General features: G+C 45.4%; 1 protein-coding gene across 4 annotated transcripts in view; it reads right to left on the reverse strand.

Annotated features, from left to right (window-relative positions):
* The window catches only part of ZDHHC3 (zDHHC palmitoyltransferase 3), a 95,060-nt gene that overhangs the window by 56,202 nt on the left and 15,477 nt on the right, over positions 1 to 23,381 (reverse strand). For 3 of the 4 annotated variants that reach the window (XM_085631540.1, XM_085631542.1, XM_085631539.1), the window contains one exon: positions 17,804 to 18,133. In XM_085631540.1, coding sequence (XP_085487666.1) covers positions 17,804 to 18,109 — 306 coding nt within the window. In that variant the 5' untranslated portion in view covers positions 18,110 to 18,133. Of the gene's footprint in view, positions 1 to 17,803; positions 18,134 to 22,034; positions 22,208 to 23,381 lie in introns of all 4 variants that reach the window. The other variant, XM_085631541.1, reaches the window with a different exon arrangement.

Genomic DNA, 23,381 nt, shown 5'->3' on the forward strand with positions numbered 1-23,381 from the left:
GACGGTCAATGAAGCGTGGTAAAGTCCGGACCTTTTCACTAGATAAACCAGGACGTTTCAACCCATTATTCTTTACTCTCCAAACAAAAATGACTGAGTATTCCATCCTGTTCCAGACCACTTTTGGTAAGAGAAAACAGCACTTTTAACTTGCATATATTAGGTCTGTATAGAAAAATAGTTTATTTTCCGATCCATCGCCCTCAAAGATGCATACAAACTTATTGTAATGCATCAACACCACAAGAAATATCTCAACTTTGTGGAAAGAGAGATTTGCTGGATGTTCAATATACTACAGTTTGAAATCAAGTAAGTCCACAATTTTTCACTAGTTGCATAGCGATAGTCGAACCACACCTCAGAATGGATGTCATTAATGTTAATTAGCATGTAGATGAGCAACTAGCCAGAGCAACCATTGAAGAAGGTGATTTCGGGCCTTTTTATGCAATACTGTGCACTTGTGTTAGCATAGATAGTTATCATCAATCACAATGATGCATGTTTTGCGGGGCTGATGTAAAATTGGGGAAGATCATTGTCTTCTCATCAGAAAAGAAGGCTATAACATTAAGTAATGACATCTGTAATATTTCTTGTCCACCTTCCTTCCTTGTGGATGAAGCCACTAAAAGCCCTGACAACTATTGGATTTCACAACAATAGAAATCGGAGGAAGTTGGGTTTTTGTAGTCTGCAACAAAATCGTCACACTGCTTAAATTGGGATATTCATTAGAAGAGGGATGCGGTGCGGTCAGCCACTGCTAGGCTTTATCACAATAACCAAAATTATGTTAATAGGTGCGGGAAACATAAATAGATATAGGAGATGCGCAAAGGAAATGGTCAACAATGATGAATTTGTTTACATTGAGGAGCTTGACCCTAAAAGCAGTCAGGTTAGCTCTTTGATCATATGACTCAAAGGTTCCCAACAAAACAGATTCAGATGTTCAACATGAAAGCAATGTACCTTATTCCTAGACTAGTCTTATCAAGAGCTGCTCTAAGGAAACAACTCCTTATTAAAAAGAAAAAGATTGCATTCAAGACATCTTTGAAGCCTGGTCAATAGCATTTCAATATGTTGCCAAAGTGAGATAGGTTTAGCCCCAAGGAAATAAAGCACAGCGCGCAACTCATCAACATGTTGTATACTTGTGTACAATGTAGTGACATCTATTGTAATAAGCATATGATCACTTTCCCATGGTAAGTCATAGATCTTTCTAAATATTCGGACAGCCCAGGGGGTTATCCCGGTCTTTATGGACCTTGGGAATTAAGTGCAATTGTAAAGATCGGGTGGATATACTGCATACATATAATATGTAATTTAGGCAATGCACTACATGAATATGTTAAGCAACATGGAATTGACACAGTTGAAGAAAGTCTTTTTTGTTTGTTATGAGTTCACAAGCCACATTTGTTGTAAATTCACATGCAAAATGGTGCCTCACTATCAGTGAGCAAGGCCGCAGGACAGCCGAAACACATCAGATGGGTTATTATTATTATTACATTTCTAAGGCGCACAGCTACTGGAGGTTTCCCGGCGCCAATGGGTATTTTGGTAGCATGTTAATAAAACCGAAGCTGGATTAACACCTGTATGACTGCCATCCTCATGAAGCATCCGTGCCTTTACCATACTTAGGAGAGGGTGAAAAGCATTTTACATAGAGGTTGCTGACTCAGCTTGTGCTGACGCGCCGTTTGATTTGGTGCGTAAGGGAAGCCAGCAGTAATTGGGATATAATTATATTCATCATACCCATCTCTACCCTAAAACCCTACAAGCCATCTACACCACCCGCAGCGACAAATGCCCATGATGTGCAGGGCAGGTGCAAATTTTATGCATATAGTCTGGTCCTCTCCTCCCCACTGGAAAGCGATAAAGACGTCAATAGAAACATCAGGTGGAGCATTTCTCACCTATGCCAATGGGCCAGAGGGACATATCAAAGTGTTGGTTGTTTCTACAGAGGATCTTTATTTCGGATTTGAATTCATTTATGTTTAAGTAGTTGTGAGAAAGTGTCCTCTTTCTTACATGGTATGTCTCTACTTTTTGCTGAATCGCTGATGTTCTTTGACTGAGTGCTCCCTGGGCTCCTGCTTATCAGGTACCCAGGGCCTATGTTCCTTCCCTAAAACTGCATTGAAGCCTAAACCCAATTGGCATCTCTGGCCACATGTCAGACCCTGGTAAATGGTACCACAGGTACCCAGGGCACTGTGACCAGAGAAGGCCTCTATGGGCTGCAGCAACTATTGTGCCACCCTCAGAGGTCCTGTACCCTGACACTCACACACTGCCTTTGCAGACTGAGTGCCTTGGTGCAGAACAAAGTGAAGAGTCGACATAGCACATATCCCTGTGAGCCATGCCCACAAACCACTGTCCTGGCATACATCAGTCACCCCTCTAGCTGGGTGCCCTATGCCAGTGGTGAGGGTACAGGTGCATGAGCCCTGTACCCCTATAGGGCCCAAATTCATTCCTGGGCACTGTAAGTGCAGTGCTGCCATTAAAGACTATATGGTGCTGGGAGTTGTCATTACGGACTCCACAGCACCATAATGGCTACACTGAAGACTGAGAAGTTTGGTATCAAACTTCTCAGCACATTAAACCCACACTGATGCCAGTGTGGGATTTAATGTAAAATGTACAACAGAGGGCATCTTAGAGATGCCCCCGAAATTAGACCAACTACTAGTGACCTGACTGAGTGGCTGCTACCACCAGACACGTTTCTGGACCCTTGGGTCGAGAGCCTGATGCTCTCGGGAGCCTGAAACAATGCACATCCTGGGATGAGGTGCCAAGCCTCCTCCCCCAGGATGGGCAGGGTTCACGAAGGAGAAGCTTCAAAGGCATGCCGCCTTTGTAAGCCTCTCCAGACCAATTGCTGCTTTCAGCAACTGGTCAACCCCCCCCCCCCCCACTTGGGCGGGAGAACCGGCGGGAAAAACATGTGAGGATAGGAGGTGCCTCTGCCAACTCCACCCCTCAGGTGTGGGAGGCGAGGTGAAGCACAACCTCGAGTCCCCGCCATCTTGAGGATGGGGGGGACCCAGCCAACCAGGGACAGGCTCCTGCCCCCCTCCCACAGGAGAGTGGCAGAATAGGGGGTGTTCCCACCCCAGGGAAGGGTCCCATTAGTCCCTGCCCTTTACCTACCTGTAAACGCCCCTAAATTTAGTATTTAGGGAGCACCCTGAACCTTGCTTCCTCAGATTAGAAACCACAAGAAAAGAAGATAAGAAGAAGGACCGAAGAGCCGTGCAGAGCTAACAAGAGGATGACGCCCACTGGCTTGGCCCAGCCCTACAGGCCGGTCTCCCCTCGAACCTGCTTCTGCAAAATCCCGGCGTGTCCTGCAGCCAGCAGCCTCACAAACCCCGGAGGACCAGCCTGCCTCCACTTCAAGGACTCTATCTCCCGAGAACACCAGACATGTTTAAACGGCAGCTTCTGGTGCCAGCCAGAGACCGCGAATCCAGCACACTCTGCACCCGCCGACCCCGGCCCGAGCGAACCAATACCACAAGGAGGGCCCCCCGTCGATCCTGACCGGAGATCCGGCGACCCCTGACCTGCCTCAAGCATCCAGACGATGCCTGCAGCCTCAATCCAGCGGACCCCCCCCTCTACCACGACCAGAGCGGGTAAGAAAATCCGACATCCCAAGGCACCCCTCCACCCGAGGCCCAACGGCCTTTTGTGCCCAAACCAATGGTGCCTAACCAACCCACAACATCCCAACTTACCCCTCGAAGTGGTGGTCACACCCAGAAGATCCTCGTCCCCAAGCCTGCAGTGTTTCTTTGTCCCTGAGGTTCTCCCTTGGAAACAACAGGGCATCTGACCTCAAAACAGCTCCCTGCACCCGGCCGCCCTAGTGCCACTGAGGGTGCACCTTTGGTCCCCAAATTGCCCCGAGCTAAACCCTAGGAGCTTTGCTCCCACAACCGTGGGGCCTGCTAGCCAGCAGCCATCAACCGGAAGCCCCCTATCCTCCGTAGGATAACATTGGGCCTCAACACTCTGCACCCGGCCGCCCTAGTGCCGCTGAGGGTGCAATCTCAGTTAGAAAAAGTAACTTACCTGCAATTTATTGTAGAAGCCTATTCATTTCAATGTACTGCATTTGCTAAGTGTTGCATGCTACTGCTCCCCTGTAAATCAAACAAAGTACAATTCCTATTGCATTTTTCAACTGTTCTATATCCAGTAACTTATTACTGAAAAGTATTTAATGCTTACCTGTACCAGGCTTGCTTGGTTCTAAAAATAAACAACAATTTATTTTTATAAAAAAACAATTGGCCTAGAATTCAGTTCTTGAGTGTGTGAATTCATTTGCTGACTGAGTGTGTACCTCAAATGCTTAACACGGTCCTCTGATACTGCCTTACTGCTCGATCAAGCTACCACTTTGGAGAGTAAGGTTCTATCTATCTTTAACCTCTGCCTACCTTTGGGGACTCTTGGACTCTAAACACACTGTACCTCACTTTGGTGCAGTATGTATAGAGCCAGTTTCTTACATTGGTGGATCAGCGGTGGGATACACAACTTGCATTTGTTGGACTACTTGGTTACCACCTGATCACACGACATAACTCTTAAAATTGCCTTTAGAATTCAGATTTTTCAAATTATCATTTTTTTCCCAAACTACTCAAAGTCTTGTTAGGGCCTTGCTTAAGTCCCTTTAGAGTTTTAGAAAATAAAAAGTCACTATAGTCAAGGGTAGAGGGATTAGAACTTTTTGTTAGAATGTCTCGCAAACAGTACCCAGCTACTAGTGAAAATAACCCTGACATACAGGACATGGTGAGGAGCTCGACCTCACCCCTTATCTTTACTTGTCTTTCAAAGAGATAAGGTCCTTATGTAATATTAAAAACATACCAATGGGCCAGCATCCAACCAAACAAGGGCTCTAGGAGCTCCTGGCTGAGTATGCCAAGGCCCACCCATCTGAAAATGGTGATGACCAATCAGAGGAGGAAAGGGATGAGGATGATGGGACTGATAACCCACCCCCAATAATCCCTAGGGAGGAAAGGGTCCCTATACCCTTAACTCCAAGAATCAACCCCTGGGGACCTAGAGGCCACAAAGGTGGCTCTGGGTCCAGGGAGGGCAAGGCTGGCCAAAGAATTGAATCTAGAGTCCAGACTCCTGGCTCTAGAAAAAGAAAGAAAGGAGATGGGTTTAGCACCCATCAATGGTGGCAGCAATCCAAATAATGATAGAGAGCAATCTTATGATCCTAAAATCCCCAAAGGGATTGTCCCTAAATTTGAGGAGGGTGATGAAATCACCAAATGGTTCACAGCCTTTGAGAGGGCTTGTGACATGAGAAAGGTGAAGAAACCTCTATGGGTGGCATTCCTGTGGGAACTGTTCTCTGGTAACTGCAGAGACAGACTTCTGACTCTCTCTGGGCCAGATGCAGGGTCCTATGACCTCATGAAGAGAACTCTGATTGAGGGATTTGGACTCACCACTGAGGAGTACAGAATTTGATACAGGGGGCTCACAAAACCCAGAACCAGTCCTGGATTGATTTTGTAGACTACTCAGTAAAGACACTAGATGGTTAACTGGACACAATGTGCATGACTTTACTGGACCTTACAATTTGTTTATGAAGGAACATATTTTAAGTAATTGCACAAATGAAAAGTTACATCAACATTTGGTAGACCTAGGTCTAATTTCTCCCCAAGAATTGAGAAAGAAGGTAGACCACTGGGTCAAGACTAGGGTGACTAGGATAACCACTGGGGGTGACCAAAAGAAAGGGGTTACAAAACCTGCCCCAGGGAAAGGTGGTGAGAATCCCCAAGATAAAAAGTCTAAGTCTTCCAAAGGGCCCCAAAAACCTGCACGGGGGTGGGTCCCAAACTACTCCCCATAGTCCATAGCCCTATAGGGGGGGGAAGAACTTTGATCCTGCAGGCCTGGTGTAACAACTGTAAGAGGTTGGGACACTTAACTGGAGCATGGCTTGCCCTAGCAAGAAGGCCTCTAGTCCTACAGCTACAGCTCCTCCGGGTGTAGCCAATCTCCAGATGGGATCAACAGTGTGCCCGGAGCAAATCAGGTTGCACACTGAAGCAGTTCAAGTTTCAGAGGGGGAAGTTGAGTTTGCCACTGTAGCTGTGTGGCAACCCAACTTAAAGAAATACTTGCAATACCCTTGGATCAATGGAACTGGGATAGAGGCTCTGAGGGATACAGGTGCCAGTGTCACTAGGGTGAGAGACACACTGGTTTCCCCTGAGCAGTATTTGATTGGGCGTACTTACCCAGACACCAATGCTGACAGTGTTACCACTAATCATGCAGTGGCTATGGTGACATTAGACGGGGGGGGGGGGGGAGGCTGGGTTACTGGTCTGAAACAGGTAGTGGTCTCTCCAAAGCTACCAGCTGCATGTCTGCTTGCCAATGACCTGGCAATGCTGGTCATCCTTGAATTGGTGTGTGTGTAAAAACAAGAGCACAGATCAAAAGGCAGGGTGAAAAAGTGTTGGAGCCTGGAAGAATGGCCCAACCTACCAAGAGAAAAGATAAGAAGACTGGGGAACCAGTTTCTGTTCAGCAACAGGATCAGGACCCCTCTCCTCAGGGAGAGGACTTGGACACCCCAGAGGGAACTGAGCCCATGGAGCTTGCCCCTTACCAGGTTGAACTCTGGGGACCCTTTAGGGAAGAGCTGTGCCAGGGGCAGCAAGACTGTCCCACTCTTGAAAGCCTGAGGCAGCAAGCTGTTTCAGAAGCAAAGGGAGATCTCACTGGTACCCACAGAGTTTATTGGGAAAAGGGATTACTGTGCACTGAGGTAAGAAACCCCAATCCTGGAGCCACCAGGAGAGTGGTAGTGCCACAGAAGTACAGGGAGTTCCTCCTAACTTTAGCTCATGATATCCCCTAGCTGGACATCTGGGCCAAACCAAGACTTGGGAAAGGCTAGTCAGCCACTTTTACTGGACCCAGATGCACCAAAAGGTGAAGGGGTTTGTCAGCTCCTGTGTTACCGGTCAGGCCTGTGGCAAGACAGGTGGCCACCCAAAGGCCCCCCTGATACCACTGCCTGTCGTGGGGGTCCCCTTTGAAAGGGTAGGTGTGGACATAGTGGGTCCACTTGAACCTCCCACAGCCTCAGTCAAAAAGTTAATACTAGTGGTAGTGGATCATGCCACTAAGTACCCTGAAGCAATTCCACTTAGGACTACTACAGCTCCTGCAGTAGCCAAGGCCCTCATTGGTGTCTTCACGGGGGTAGGGATTCCTAAGGAGGTGACTTCAAACAAAGGTTCCAACTTCATGTCTACTTACCTGAAACACATGTGGAAAGAGTGTGGAGTGCAGTACAAGTTTACTACACCCTATCACCCACAAACCAATGGCCTTGTTGAGAGATTTAACAAGACATCGAAAGGCATGATCATGGGGCTCCCTGAGAAACACAAAAGGAGATGGGATGTTCTCTTACCATGGCTGCTTTTCGCTTACAGAGAAGTGTCACAAAAGGGAGTAGGGTTTCCCCCTTTGGACTTCTGTTTGGCCATTCTGTGAGGGGAGCACTCGGTCTTGTAAAAGAGGGTTGGGAGAAGCCTCTCCAAGAGCCCAAACAAGATATTGTGGACTATGTGCTTGGCCTAAGGTCCAGAATGGCTGAGTACATGGAAAAGGCATCCAAGAATCTTAAGGCCAGCTAGGAGCTTCAGAAGCACTGGTATGACCAAAAAGCTGCACTGGTTGAATTTCAACCTGGGCAAATGGTGTGGGTTTTGGGGCCAGTGGCACCAAGGGCACTCCAGGAAAGATGGAGTGGCCCTTACCCTATCCTAGAGAAAAAGAGCGAGGTCACCTACTAAGTTGACCTGGGCACAAGCAAGACACCCAAAAGGGTTATCCATGTGAACCGCCTAAAGCTCGACAATGACAGGGCTGCCATCACCATGCTGATGGTGACTGATGAGTAACAGGAAGCAGAGAGTGAACCTCTCCCCGGCCTTCTCTCCTACAGCCCAAAAATGGGTCAGGGGATGGAGTGGTCTTTTCAGACACGCTCCCAGCCTAACAGCAGACTGACTGCAAGCAAGTTTTGCAACAGTATGCTAAGCTCTTTTCCCTGTCCCCTGGTCTGACAAACTGGTGTACGCATCATGTGGACACTGGTAACAGTGCACCTGTCAAAAACAAAATCTATCGACAGTCAGACCAAGTCAAGGAAAGTATCAGAGCTGAAGTCAGCAAGATGCTAGAGTTAGGGGTTATTGAACCCTCTGAGAGCCCTTGGGCTAGCCCAGTGGTTAAGGTCCCCAAACCTTATCCACAGGGTGTAAAGAGAGAAATTAGGTTTTGTGTGGACTATAGAGGACTCAACTCTGTCACCAAGATAGATGCTCACCCTATCCCAAGAGCAGACGAGTTAATAGATATGTTGGGTGGAGCCAAATTCTTAAGTGCCTTTGCCTTAACTGCAGGGTACTGGCAGATTGGCATGGCCCCAGGAGCAAAACAGAAAACAGCATTCTCCACATCTGATGTGCACTATCAGTTCACTGTTAAGCCCTTTGGTTTAAAGAATGCCCCTGCACATTCCAGAGGTTGGTAAATCAAGTCCTTGCTGGGTTGGAGTCCTTTACTGCAGCTTATCTTGAGGGTATTGCTGTCTTTAGTTCCACCTGGAGGATCACCTGATCCACCATGAGAAGGTTTTAAAAGCCCTGCAAACTGCAGGCCTAACTATCAAGGCATCCAAATGCCAGATAGGGCAGGGCACTGTGGTGTACTTGGGCCACCTTGTTGGTGGAGACCAGGTACAACCCTTACAGCCCAAGATCCAGGCCATCCTGGACTGGGCAGCTCCAACAATCCAGACCCAAGTCAGGGCATTCCTTGGCTTGACTGGGTATTACAGGAGGTTTGTGAAAGGATATGGGACCATTGTGACGCCCCTCACAGAACTCACCTCCAAGAAGATGCCCAAAAAGGTTAAAAGGACAGTTAGTTGCCAAAAGGCTTTTGACACCCTGAAAGAAGCAATTTGCCAGCACCAATTCTGAAGGCTCCAGATTCTGCCAAGCAGTTCATAGTGCAGACTGATGCCTCTGAGCTAGGGATAGGAGCGGTCCTATCCCAGACCAATGATGAAGGCCAAGACCAACCTGTTGCTTTTATAAGCAGAAGGCTTCTGCCCAGGGAGCAGCGTTGGGAGTGTCATTGAGACCTTTGCCGTGGTTTGGTTCCTGAAGAAGTTGAGACCATACTTGTTTGGTACTCACTTCCTAGTTCAAACTGATCACAGACCTCTCAGATGGCTAATGCAAATTAAAGGAGAAAATCCTAAACTGTTGAGGTGGTCCATCTCCCTACAGGGAATGGACTTTGAAGTGGAACACAGACCTGGAACTGCCCATGCCAATGCAGATGGACTTTCCACGTTCTTCCATTTAGACAATGAAGTCTCTCTAGGGCAAGGTTAGTCTCATCATCTTTCGTTTGAGGTGGGGGGGGGGGGGGGGGGGAGGAGTGGGGGGGGAGGGTTGTGTGAGAAAGTGCCCTCTTTCTTGCATGGTATGCCCCTACCTTATGCTGAAGTTCTTTGACTGACCATGCCTTGGGCTTTGCTTTCTGAGCACATTAAACCAACACTGATGCCAGTGTGGGATTTAATGTAAAATATACAACAGAGGGCATCTTAGAGATGCCCCCTGAAATTAGACCAATTACTAGTGACCTGACTGAGTGGCCGCTTAGGCTGCCACCACCAGATATGTTTCTGGACCCCTGGGTCGAGAGTCTGCTGCTCTTGGGGGCCTGAAACAATGCACATCCTGGGAAAAGGTGCCAAGCCTCCTCCCCCAGGATGGGCAGGGTTAACTAAGGAGAAGCATGCCGCCTTTGTGAGCCTCTCCAGACCAATTGCTGCTTTCAGCAACTGGTCCCCACTGGTTCTCACCCCCCCACTTTGACGTGAGAACCGGTGGGAAAAACAAGTGCAAAAGGAGGTGTGCCCACCTCTGCCAACTCCACCCCTCAGGTGGGGGAGGCGAGGTGAAGCACAACCTCGAGTCCCCGCCATCTTGAGGTTGGGGGGACCCAGCCAACCAGGGATACGCTCCTGCCCCCCTCCCACAGGAGAGTGGCAGAATAGGGGGTGTACCCACCCCAAGGAAGGGACCCATTGGTCCCTGCACTTTACCTACCTGTAAACGCCCCTGAATTTAGTATTTAGGGGGCACCCTGAACCTTGCTTCCTCGTATTAGAAACCACAAGAAAAGAAGATAAGAAGAAGGACCGAAGAGCTGTGCAGAGCTAACAAGCGGATGACGCCCACTGACTTGGCCCCAGTCCTTCAGGCCTGTCTCCCCTCGAACCTGCTTCTGCGAAATCCCGGCGTGTCCTGCAGCCAGCAACCTCACAAACCCCGGAGGACCTACCTGCCTTCACTTCAAGGACTATCTCCCGAGAACACCGGACGTGTTTAAACTGCAGCTTCTGGTGCCAGCCAGAGACCGTGAATCCAGCACACTCTGCACCCGCCGACCCCGGCCCAGGTTTGAGTGAACCAATACCACGAGGAGGTCCCCCCGGCGATCCAGCGACCCCTGACCTGCCTTAAGCCTCCAGACGACGCCTGCAGCCTCAATCCAGAGGACCCTGCTACCGCGAGCAGAGCGGGTAAGAAAATCCGACGTCCCAAGGCACCCCTGCACCAGACGCCCCACGGCCTTGGGTGCCCAAACCAACGGTGCTTAACCACCCCACGACATCCCAATTTACCCCTCGAAGTGGTGGTCGCACCAAGAAGATCCTCGTCAGTGATGCGACGTATGCCCCCAAGCTTGCATCCTTTTACCCTCTGGATTTTTTTGTTGGCTTCCAGCAGAACTCTCTCCCTAGCAAGTGTCGGGGGAGTTGGGTTACGGACAGGGAAGTAGTACTCCTCCCCCAGCGTCATGAGACTTGTTCAAGTCACATGCTGTAAACGTTTTGGCTTGTTATCTTGTGGCCTCAGCCTTCTCAGCACTGGGGGAGTCTCCTATCTGGAGCGGGCTTATTACACACTGCCCAGTCGACTGAACGGTCTTGAGAAACAGATGTTGCGCTTTGCGAGAGGAGAGAGACCAGGGGAGTTACACTTCAAGAACAAGCAATTGTTCTCAAGCTGAAACCAACTTGCCTTAAAGGCCAGAGCGAGGCAAGATGAACCAAGAACGGCCTTTATGTCCGTTTCGTTGTGTGTCAAGTTCTCCCCAGAGAAGCGTAAAGAGTGGTAAAAATCAACCATGACTTACTGTGTGTGACACAGGGATGTGTGCCATGTCGACTCTCTGTTTTGTCTTGTATCCAGACACTCAGCCTGCAAGAGCAGTGTGTGTGTGTGTGTTAGGGTACAGGGCCTCTAAGGGTGGCACAATGAGTGCTGCAGCCCTTAGAGGCCTTCCCTGGTCACAAGGCCCTGGGTACCTAGGGTACCATTTACCAGGGGCTGACATGTGGCCAGAGATGCCAATTGGGTTTAGGCTTCAATGCAGTTTTAGGGAAGGAATGTAGGCCCTGGGTACCTGATTAGCAAAAGCCCAAGGCACGGTCAGTCAAAGAACATCAGCAATTCAGCATAAGGTAGGGGCATACCATGCAAGAAAGAGGGCACTTTCTCTGATTGGCAGGAGCCCAGGGCACAACAAGGAAAAGTGCATCAGCTATTAGGCAAAAAAGGGGGGGGGGGGGGGGTTGTTACTGCAACAGAAACCCACTTTCTTACACATGCCCTGCTGCGAGGCATGGGGTACTCTGGTATGGACTTGAAGTACCTCTCACTCTACACCCATCTTTCCAATTGGCTTCTGTTGCTATTGTTTCTAAATGGTTGCTTCAGATTTGTTAGCAGACTTGTTAGTCGATCCTTAGTAACACCTGGTCTGCATTTGTAACCGCCCATAAGGACTGGACCTTTTATGGTGTCCTTACTGATTAGCTTACATTAGCCCTTCTGAGAACTCTTTGCTCACTTTATCTAAAGAGCACTGGTGAGACGCAAACTTTAGTAATGACCGCTTTTTGAAAACATTTATTTGTATAGCGCTTTGCTTGCTTTCACTTTTCCAATTAACCCTGGGCGTAGTTTGCATAGTGGCGATATGCGTAGCTACGCGAACTCTGTAGTGCAGTAGGGAAATTCTGTTTGCACTGATTGCACAGTGCCGGATGCTTGACCGCAATGTGCAATCATTGTATACGGCATCTTGCACAGTGCAAGCGGTCGTTTTCTGCCGCTCAAGTAGATTTGTACTCGAGTGGCAGCTTTCTCAACGCGGACTGGTAGTTTCTCACCGTAAGCAGTCGCGAGCATACGCGACCACTCACAATGAGAAACCTGTCCTCCCTGTGTTGAGAATCTCGCCGGGAGGTTTATTTTCCACGCTCGCGATTGGGAAACTTGATATTGCTGATCGCGAACAAGGAAAAAGTCTCACCAGGATGTTGATTTTGCTCGCTCGCGGTCGCCAACTTGACGTTGAGGACCGCGAGCAAGCAAAAAAAAAAAATCCCTCTACGCTACGTGTTTTTGCACTGTGCTACATGCAATTCACGTAGTGCGTAGTAGCGCAAACTACGCGAGCGTAGCGTAGTACTACGCCCAGGGATATTTACAATAGGGCCACACGCAGGGCCTGATCATTATCTTTTTAACACTCTCCCTCCCCGCTCCACAACAGTGTACATAGTAACTATGTGTTTTTTCTTTTAACAGCCGCTGGATTTATTTTTAATAAAAATAGTGGGCACGCCCTTTCTTTTTCCCCTCAGGGATGTTATACTTGTAAGATGTTACGAAGTAGTCCCCATCTTATCCTATGGAGCTGATAGGCTTCCAATAGTGAAAAACGAAATACACTGTATTTCACTATCAGGACATGTCACATGCACCAATACATGTCCAACCTTTCACATGCACTGCACCCTGCCCACAGGGGTACCTTGGGCCTACTTTAGGAGTGTCTTACATGTAAGAAAAGTGAAGGGTAGGGCCTTGCAAATGGGTGCACTTGCCAGGTCGACATGGCAGTCACAACTGTGCCCAGACACTACAGTGGAATGTCTGAGAACCTTTTGAAAGGCTGCTTGTGTGCGTGGAACAATCAGTGCTGCAGGCCTACTAGCAGCATTTGATTTACAGGCCCTGGGCATACACAGTGCACTTTACTAGGGACTTACCAGTAAATCAAATACGCCAAACATGGAAACTCCAATCCATAATACAATTTATCAGGAGAGCTTATGCACTTTGAATAGCAGTGGTAGGGGGTGCCCAGAGTTCTAAAACCAACAAAAACAGGGTAAAAAAACAGGAGGCTAAAAAGCAAAATGTCTGGGAGTAAACCCGCTGAAAAAGCCAAGTCTAACATAAGGCATTCAAAGGGTCATCAATATGCATCCTGAAATGCCCCAATGTTACCACCAGCATGTATAAACTATCGACTTCACCAATCATGTCAATATTAATAATAGTACCCACAGAGGCATTAGGAGGGCAATAGACCACAAACAAAGTGCCCGATGTTGGGGGTGTAATACAATTTAGGACCATGGAATCCAAATATAGGGAGTTCCATTTTGTAATGCGTTTACGCATTTAGAGTCAAGGCCTTTGTGGCAAATTAAATGTACCTCGCCCCTGCATCAGGAGTCTAAGCAGAATATTTTACAGCCTCCAGGCCCCGCACTTATGTTGTCTGGGAGAAAACTGGCCAGAAACCAGGTTTCCCTGAATACTAAAATGTTTCATGTGAAAAATTTTATCAATTCATGCACTTTCCATTTGTGTCTACAGAGTGACTTGAAACAGAGCTGTGCACATTACAAAGTAGGCTTCTGGGCTCTACTTCCCATCCTGTATGCCAGGTGACATTGTCAAAGGAAGTATACCACAGGAACTTCCCACTATATAAAAGTGTTGCCCATCTTCAAGGCCAGATCATGCCAGGCCTCCAGTCACACTAGAAGCTATGATAATGCAACAAGCACTGCTAAAAACAATACCATCAAACGACAACACCAGGTAAAGCTGAACCTAACAAATAAAGTCCTGCATATGTCTCAACTTGTATGCCCATCCACAACAAAGCTTGCACCACCATCGAAAATTTGATATGGATGATGTAGCACACAGATGTCACAGAGACTTACAAGTCATGAAGGCCCCACACTGACGCTCATCATAAACAATCATTGTGTAGCCCCAGTCCCAACATGGAAGTTTGTCTGTTCTCAAAGTATACACTGGGCATGTACATATTATTTAACAAGATCAGAAATTAACCTTTATGCCTCTGTCTTACCTGTATAAGTAGAGAGATGTTCATTAGAAGCATGTTGTGCACCACCATACCATTTGCTGACAACCTTCCACAGCGTACCAGAAAATGTGCAATTTAGAGAATCTGGGGATAGACTGGAAGTATCAAACCTGTATGGTTTTCATCTCATTTTATTCTTGTGGAAGGTACGGAGGTATTACTAGGACTGACCCTCGACCCATCCTTTATATATGTGTTAATAAAATAGCAGTATTGCAGAACTCTCCACTAAGCAAGTAAGGGGTCAACAATCCCAAGTCTTCTTAGTTTCATTATATTTTCGTATATTGTTGTTGGTGCACATCAGACATTACAACCTAACTCATTGTATGAGTACAAGTGTTATCAACCGGTGTATTTTGGTCAGACCAAGTTTGCATATAAGCATTTCCAAGGTGTTATCAGGTTTTTGGAGTTAGCATCTCAAGTATTCCATCATGTAAAAACCATGTCCATCAACATCTGTCAGATAGATAAACAAAATAAGCAAGTTAGTGACCCACAAAAAGGGAATACCTTTTATCCTAAAGGAAAAGGGAAACTGGCAGAACATCCTATCAGTCACCAGTGGGATTGGATCGCATCTCACTTTATTATACATACAGTGCACTCTAACTCCCACTGCAGATAAACAAGAGTTACACCAGTTAATGCTAGAGAAGGCTAAATAAACGAAACCACAGAAAGGTTGCTCCAATCTGCTAGTACTGTCATTAGAACTTGGCTAATCGCAGAGTTCACTTCAATGTCTTGACATTATTCACAAATACATATGTGGCCAGACACTAGCATGCCGGATTGAGAAATTCAATTTCTTGGTCTCAGTCTTGGACTCTCAAATGTAACCTAATTTTTCCATGGGCATCTTAGCATTTATGAGAGGCTTTTGCTTTTCAATGGCAGGTTACGGCCGAGCACCATCTGCAGAGGTTTTACTCGATAACAACAAAAACCAAGCGGACGCCATGACGTATATGCTCGGCTTTTTATTCCGAGCCACTTGGACGGCCTTGGCTGCTAAAAGGTTTTGCGACGAACGCAAAGCAGGCCAGGCCGTCCAAATGGGACGGCTCAGAAAGCCAAGCAAATACGTCATGGACACCTCTTTTCCAATGGCTGGCCACCGTTTAGCATAAACGGTGACGCCAGCCAATGGAAAAGAGGGGCGGGGCTTAATGCACCTTACAGAAAATACCTGTTAACACTAAATCTCGCCAGCGAGACTGCGCATGTCTGCGCATTCTTACGCCAGGCGAGACCTAAAAAACTATACAAAGCATTTAGAGTCAGCTATGTGATGACATTTGTAATTGAAGAGGAAAGGATACTTGATTTGTGCTGTAAAATTAGAGGCATAACTCTCAAATAACTCGGTCTGTCTGTGTAGTCGCTTCTGTGGACAAGGAGTATATTTTCCCCTATGAAGTCACAAAACCCATGTGTACTCCTGGTGTGATGTTTATTACCAACATGCTCTGCTCAGTTACATCTGCTATTACTTGCTGCATGCCTACAGTGCAACTGCACAACAAAGTCTTGTGCTTCTGCTTTTTGGTCAGCTATAAGATTAAACATTGACAAAGCTTATAGATTTGCCTTTTATTTAGTGCTTAAACACATTAATACATAAACACATACACAGGTACATTACATTCACCCTCTTGTTAACACAAAAGACACACACATACCAGTACACAGAGCAAGTAACATCTATAACCATCAAAGCTTCCATAACGTGTGTGCAGGAAAGAAGAGCGCACACTGACCACAAGTGTAGTGTAGAGTCAGAGTTGGACACTGCTACTCACCTTGAAGAACATTGCACTTTACGGGGTAAAATCAGAACTCTTAACGTAAGCTTCCTACCACCCAATGGCTTTCTCTTGCCCATGTCCCTTCTGGGGTTGTTGTAAAGGACTTTGGGAGACAGAGCTCCTATGACCTTTCCGGACCGCAGAAGAGCGAAATAACCCACCCTTGCTAAGTGGTCAATAGCAAACTCATCCACTCAGGCATATTAACAAAACTTTCAGTAATCATCATAAATCAGTGGATACATCAGAGTGAACACTCCATTTAGAAAGACAATAAGTGGGGTTCCAATAATCATCTGGGACTCTGCACCTGCCCTGCCCCTCGGCAAACAGAGCACACAGCAAATAAGCATTTTTGTAAGGTCTTGTTATGATCCCTGCAGGAATCCTCATTCGGGCAAAAACACAAGTTTGCAGAGAAGTTGTTATGCCAAAGTGAAAAATCTCACCCATGATTTTTCCTTACACAAATATTCCACGTTTTGCTCCTCAGAGCATGAACAACATACAATATCAACACATTATCTGCCATTCTGAGGCACAGAACCTAGAATGGTGCTGTAAAGCTGCACCAGAAAATAATAAAACCTGTGTTTCCCAAGCCGGGATGACATGGGCCCAAGAGTGAGACCAGGGAGTCTTGGACCATTTATCAATTCAGGCTTTTATCGAAATGGTTAAAAACTATACTTGTAGCTTTAACACAAACATCAGCCGTTAATGGTGCACAGGGAGACAGTCTTTCACTTGGGCTACAGAGAAAACGCTAGCATAAGCACTGTAGAAGATAAGGCTCCGATGGGATAGTGTATTCAGGAAAAATTAGAGGTCTACCAAATACAGTTTAAATGTACTCGGTTGCTTTACATTAAGACGGATTCAGGTTTAGAGAGCTCTGTCTACAGGCTTTGCCGAATGAGATCTGGGTACATTATTGATTTGAGCTCAAAGGCTAATTACATTCCAAGCAAGAAGAATGGTGTGAACTAGAAACGAATCATCAATCTCAACAAATGATTATTCTTGCAAACTTCTAGCAAAATAACAAATAACACATTTTTCAAAAATACATGTTGTAGTGTAGGAACCAAGGGTTACAATGGAATTATGAGGAGTCAAACGATGGCGGCACAAAAATAAGCATGCAACAGTACATTCAATTACGGTATAATGCAGTTTTACTTTGCAAGAATACAAATAGTTCTTCACCTACTACAAGTCGACAGATAATTTGGCATCCAATTAAACTGCACTACCAGAAAGATTTTTTAGCAGAAGAACTTGAAAGGATTTGCTCAACATTCAAGGGGTCAATGAATGGGATTCTGAATGAAGTCACCAAAAATTAAGAATAATAAAAAGTAATGATTTTTTTCAAGTGGTGAAAGGAACAAACAATCGGGTAGCCACAAACTGCTTTTAGTTAGCCACAGATTGACACTTTGAAACACCTGCAAATGGATTACTAATATTACATCACCTGAATTTATCAAAAGAAAATTAAAAACCTACAGTAATGTATTCAAGGAAAGCAGTGTCCATTCAAAATGTATGCATATTCTTTTAAATATACTTACTGGGTCCGTGAGCATTGCACGACTATGTGAAGCCAATGCCAGGAAAGCACATGCGTTGAATATTACTCCATTAATTACAGTGTAAATAATGTCCCTTGATGGAATAAGCATCACACAGATGACCACAAATTCGGCATAGATAACCAGCATCCATGTAATGACAGCACATGCAATACCACAGCCATCTCTTATGAACCACATCCTGTTCATCGAGTCGAGGGAAGGTGGAGGGACACAGTTGTCTGGGTGGAGGTATTCAGGTTTCCTCTCAATATCTCTGATGCGGTTGTTTGAGGTAAGCATCATAAGGTATCTTTTCCATACTTATATCTGAAAGAGATGCACAAGTAATGTCACATTGGGAAAAATCCTTCCTGCATGTTTTTGTTTTTTTCACTTAGACATAAAGCGTATTAATATTTTTCCATTTACATATCATTCCCTCAACTCCACTTGGTGCTCAGAGCCTTTCGTGTTTTTGTTTCAGACTCCAGCGGATGTTTGTTACACGATCTCTCCATTCTAACTTGCCACACCGCCCTTAGCTAAAGGCTTCTGTCAATCTGAAACACCAAATTTAAATGTCTTAATAAACGGTCCTGTTTGCGATGACTGACTTTAGAAGACCATTCACTATAAATGTCTCAGCTTCCAGGGAATGGTAAACGTATAGAGTAGAGGTGTTCAAATATACATTAAGCCAAATTCCTCAGCAAACATTAAAACCCTCATAAGAGAAATTCCAGGACTTCGGGGTTTTTCCCTTCTGTGACAACACCATTCCTCTACAACAGCTTGCCAGGAACATCACAAATGTTTTCCTCTAAACTCTTCGAAGGCATGCATTGAAAAGCTGTATTTGCCACAAAATGTACTTTCTTACAAAATGCAAGGCAGGGTGAACAAACCTCCAAGCTCTTTCAGTTAGGATGGTTGGGTGGCATTGTGTCAAGACTTCATTCAGCAAAGCCCTCTTCCCCTCCAGCAAAATCTGTATTTTAACCTGATGTTGTACATAAACTCCACACTGCCTACCCCCAAGAACCATAATTAACTCTGCAAACAGTCTGCTAAACAATCTGAGATCCATTTCCAGAGTCTATGTCCTTCTCATATACAAGCTATAGTTTTCTTGCTAGCTGAGAAATGTGCTGTCAAACTAGCTAAAAGACTCCACAGCACTATCAATACTTCACCTCCTCTTAAACTGTGTTGCATAAGCATTGTATCACTATAGACCTTCTTGTTAATCTGCCAGGAAATATGGCTCAGAATGTCCTCATTAGCAAACACCATTATGACTGGGATTGGTATTCCCTGGAGTGAAATGCTCAAGGGACTACACATTATGGCCATTGGAATGGGGAATAACAGGGGTAATCTGTGTTTACAAACCAGTTCTCACATGCTTTTCAACCATCCCAGACCTTCACACCCTCAACCAGCACACATTTCAGCAGGTTCACCTGGCAAAAGTATGCCTGTGGAAAATCAGAGTGTATTTTAAACAAACTACTTGTAATTCTTCTGTTTATGAATGCATTGGAATTATAATACAACACATAACGAGGGTTTAAGTCTTCATTCCTTCTTCATACTGCACACGTTGGACCAGCTGCTTGGTTAAAAAGACCCCTTAGAGCTCCCAAGGCTATTCAAGTCATCGAGGAGGAGACTATCGTTCAACTTTAGCATTTCAGAATACAACATCCTCTCAGACTATTTACTATATTCTGCTGTATAATGTTGCGCTTAATATGGTGAAATTGCATGATTTTGTGTAAAATAGTGATTTTGAAATAAATTAGTGCTATTAACTGTATAGCTGCCCATTTCATTTCAGTAACGCAGAGGTTGATGAAGTTATGTTGATAAAAATAATGGACCTTGGGATTCGACACCCCGACCACATTTTGAGTCAGGTCACTGAAGGCTGCTTTAAGTCACCAAAAGTGTTTTTGGCAACACGGGACTGATTATTAATTTATTTTATTAGGAAAGGGGAGGGTATGAACCAGAACCTAGTCTAAATTAAGCAGGTAGAAGCAACTATTTAAAATGCTCATCGATAAATATGAACAAGCACTGCTTCTGATGATCAGCCTGGTGTTAACACTATAACGCATGCAAACTCAGACATGCAAAAAAGTGCACAGATTATTTGTGGCATGTCTTATTGTAATCAGCATCGTGATGAGCAATCTACATAAACGCATAACTGCAAACTTGGTGAACAAATAGATGGTAAGTAATTTATTTTTAAATACTTAACAGCCATCAACCTTGCTGCAAGCAGCAGATAAACTCTTTACAGTGCAAATCTATATTGGAGCAGAAGAATATCCATTATGAAGTGCTGTACTCCCAATAACATGAAGTATGGTTCCTAGTCACAGACGCCTCTTCCATCCAAAATCTTTTGCTGTCATGTATATTTCAGATTTAAACTCAACAATATATCCGCCACCAGTTCTGTCAAATGAGAAGTTGTGGTGGTGCCAAAATTGATGTCCCCTACCGCAACTGGAATTAGGGCCCAAAGCCAATCAGTGCATGGGCCAGCAGCAATGGGGCCGGTAAACAGAAAAGCAACCTAGGGTAAAACTCTGTGTCCAACTGAAGATTAATGGAAAGCAGCAATGTGGCCTGTTGGAAAGAGGTTGGCACATTGCCCTCAGGGTTTACCAGCCGATGCACACAATGGGCCATGAAGTTAAAATACAGACATTCACAACCCATGCCCTGCAATAAAAGGGTTACATATGAGGACTGTAGGAAATCCCACTTTTCTGCCCACAACAGATTTTTTACCTTTTGCAGGACCCTATATTTTTCCTGGCTTTTGAACTCTGAACTTAAGCCCCGCCAAACAATAGTAAAGTGCTTGTGCTCCCCCTTTAAACATGGTTGAATTGGTATACTCAAAATTGGTAAATTTACCAATTGGTAAATTGGTAATACATTAAACCTACCTACAAGTCACTGGTATATGGTCTAAATTCTACCCAGGGTCTGGAAGTTAAATGCCACTATTGGACTGCAGCATCTATTGTGCCATCCACTACAGTGGCACTACAAACGAGGCTTCAGGTCTACCACTATAGCAGTGTAAAAAGTGAGGTACAGTGTGCACCGAGTCCAGTGGAACCCAGAAGGTAGGCAGAGGTAAAGTTAGATCTCACCTCACTTTCTATTTTTGGTAGTGTGGTCAAGCAGTAAGGCAGGATCAGAGGACAGTGTTAAGCGTTTGTTGTACACAGTCAGCAAATAAATTCACACACTCAAAGACTGAACTTCAGACCAATTGTTATGGTACAAAAATATTCTTTTAGTTATTTTATTTTTTAGAACCAAGCACGTCTGGCACAGGTAAGCAATAAATACTTTACAGTAGTAATGCAGTTTGTAAACAGTTTGAATTGTAATTGTATATGCACCTTGTTTTGACTTACAGTATGGTTGCAGAGAAATGCAATACTTTGTAAATACAGAACATAGACTTAAATGGGCTTTTCAGTAAAATACCAGGTTAGTTACTTTTTAGATTACTTTTCTTACTCTGAGTAGTATACCTGGATACAACTCTGGGACATTTCCTGTAAACAGGTAAGTAAAATCGTTTTGGGTAAATGGTACAATTTTAAAGAATTTCTTGAGGTTTTCAAACTCCACACTTTTCCAAGAAAAACAGTCAATGTTATCCTATGGAGGAAAATAGTGTTATCGGTTTTGAGGTAAGTATTTGGTAGTGGGAGTTGAGGTTCTGGGGGTAGACTCAGGGGTACCCCAGGGTCAAGGATGCACTCTAGTTACACCCTCAGTGGCACTAGGGTGGCCTGGTGCAGAGTGCTGAGGCCCAATGTTATCCAATGGGGGATAGGGGGCCTTCTATTGGTGGCTGCTGACGAGCAGGCCACTTGGTTGTGGGAGCAAAGCCCCTGGACTTTAGCTTAGGGCAAATGGGGAAACAAAGTAGTACTTAAGGTACACCCTCAGTGGCACTAGGGCAACTGGGTGCAGGGTGCTGTTTCGACGTCGGGCGCCCTGTTTGCAATGGGGAACCTCCAGTTTGCACAGGCACTGCAGGCTTGGGGACGAAGGTCTTCTGTGTGCAACCATCACTTCCAGATGTAAGTTGGGAAGTTAGGGGTTGGTTAGGCACCGTCGGTTTGGCCACCCAAACCATGGGGCGTCGGGTGCAGGGGTGCCATTTGGGGTCGGATCTTCTTACCAGCTCCTGATCGCAGTTGGGGGGACCTTCTGGATTTAGGCTGCAGGCGTCGGCTGGAGGCTTGAGGCGGGTCAGGGGTTGCTGGATCTCGGGTCAGGATCGGCCGGGAGACCTCCTCGCGGTGTTTGCTCACTTGAACTCGGGCCGTGGACGGCGGGTGCAGAGTGGGCAGCCTGCAAAGGCAGTGTGTGAGTGTAATGGTACAGTAGCAGCCTTCTCTGGTCACAGTGCCCTGGGTACCATTTACCAGGGGCGGACCTGTGGCCAGAGATGCCAATAGGGTTTAGGCTTCAAAGCAGTTTTAGGGAAAGAACATAGGCCCTGGGTACCTGATTAGTAGGAGCCCAGGGCACACTCAGTCAAAGCACATCAGCAATTCAGCAAAAAGTGGGGGCAACCATGCAGAAAGAGGGCACTTTCTCACAGATACTAACATACAAAATCTCTTTTCACTGTTGCAGGCCTAGCTGTCCTATGTAGACAATCAAAATACAGATTAAAATACGAATTCTGATTCACAGAAAAGAGACCAGCTAGAAAAATAACTAAATAATTTTTTTTTTAAGTTACCAAAATCTATTTCAATGATGAAGTCAAAGTCAAAGTCAAAGTCAAAATTTGCTTTATTCGGTTAAAGTTTAAAACCATCAAAGCACATAACAGAAAACAAGATAGAGGTCAATGCATTACAGAAAAATTATTAACACAAATAATAAATACAAAACAGATTGGCGCAATGTGCAATAAAATAACACTTAGAGTTAATTCATTCATGGAGTTAAAAACATAGTAAAATTTCAAAATGACCTTAAAAAACATTTCATATACCACAACGTAATGGGTACGTTAATCATTATCAGGTAGCTATGTCAACTGGGCCCTATTTCTGACTCTCAGGGCACCCACTATAAAGCAGGCAACCCCAAAACAAATCAATGGAGATTCCAACATTTGTAAATAAGCCAATGCGGGCCTGACTTGCTTAAATTGGCAGTTTTTTAAAATCGGCAAGATGTATTTTTTCCGCTGCACAGAGTAAAATTTACAGAAAAATATCATGTGCAACAAATTTTGTTCAGAAATATTGTCACAGGGACAGGGCCCCAGAGTTCCCTCTTTAAAAAATCCTTTCGGGTATGCCAAGAGCCAGGGAAGCAAACCATGCTTAAATCTTATTAGCAAAAACATATGGAAAGGTTTGTTAATGTAGGTTAGGTAGGGCTGAATCTCGTTCCCTAAACTCAACATCACAAACCTCCTAACTGTCGGTTTCCCCAGCTCATCACTTTCTCTTGACAACATTACTTTTAACAAAAATTGGGTCTTAATGGCTTTAATTTGCTCTTT

Source organism: Triturus cristatus, chromosome 10, assembly GCF_964204655.1.
Source record: "Triturus cristatus chromosome 10, aTriCri1.1, whole genome shotgun sequence".
Classification (NCBI taxonomy): Eukaryota; Metazoa; Chordata; class Amphibia; order Caudata; family Salamandridae; genus Triturus; species Triturus cristatus.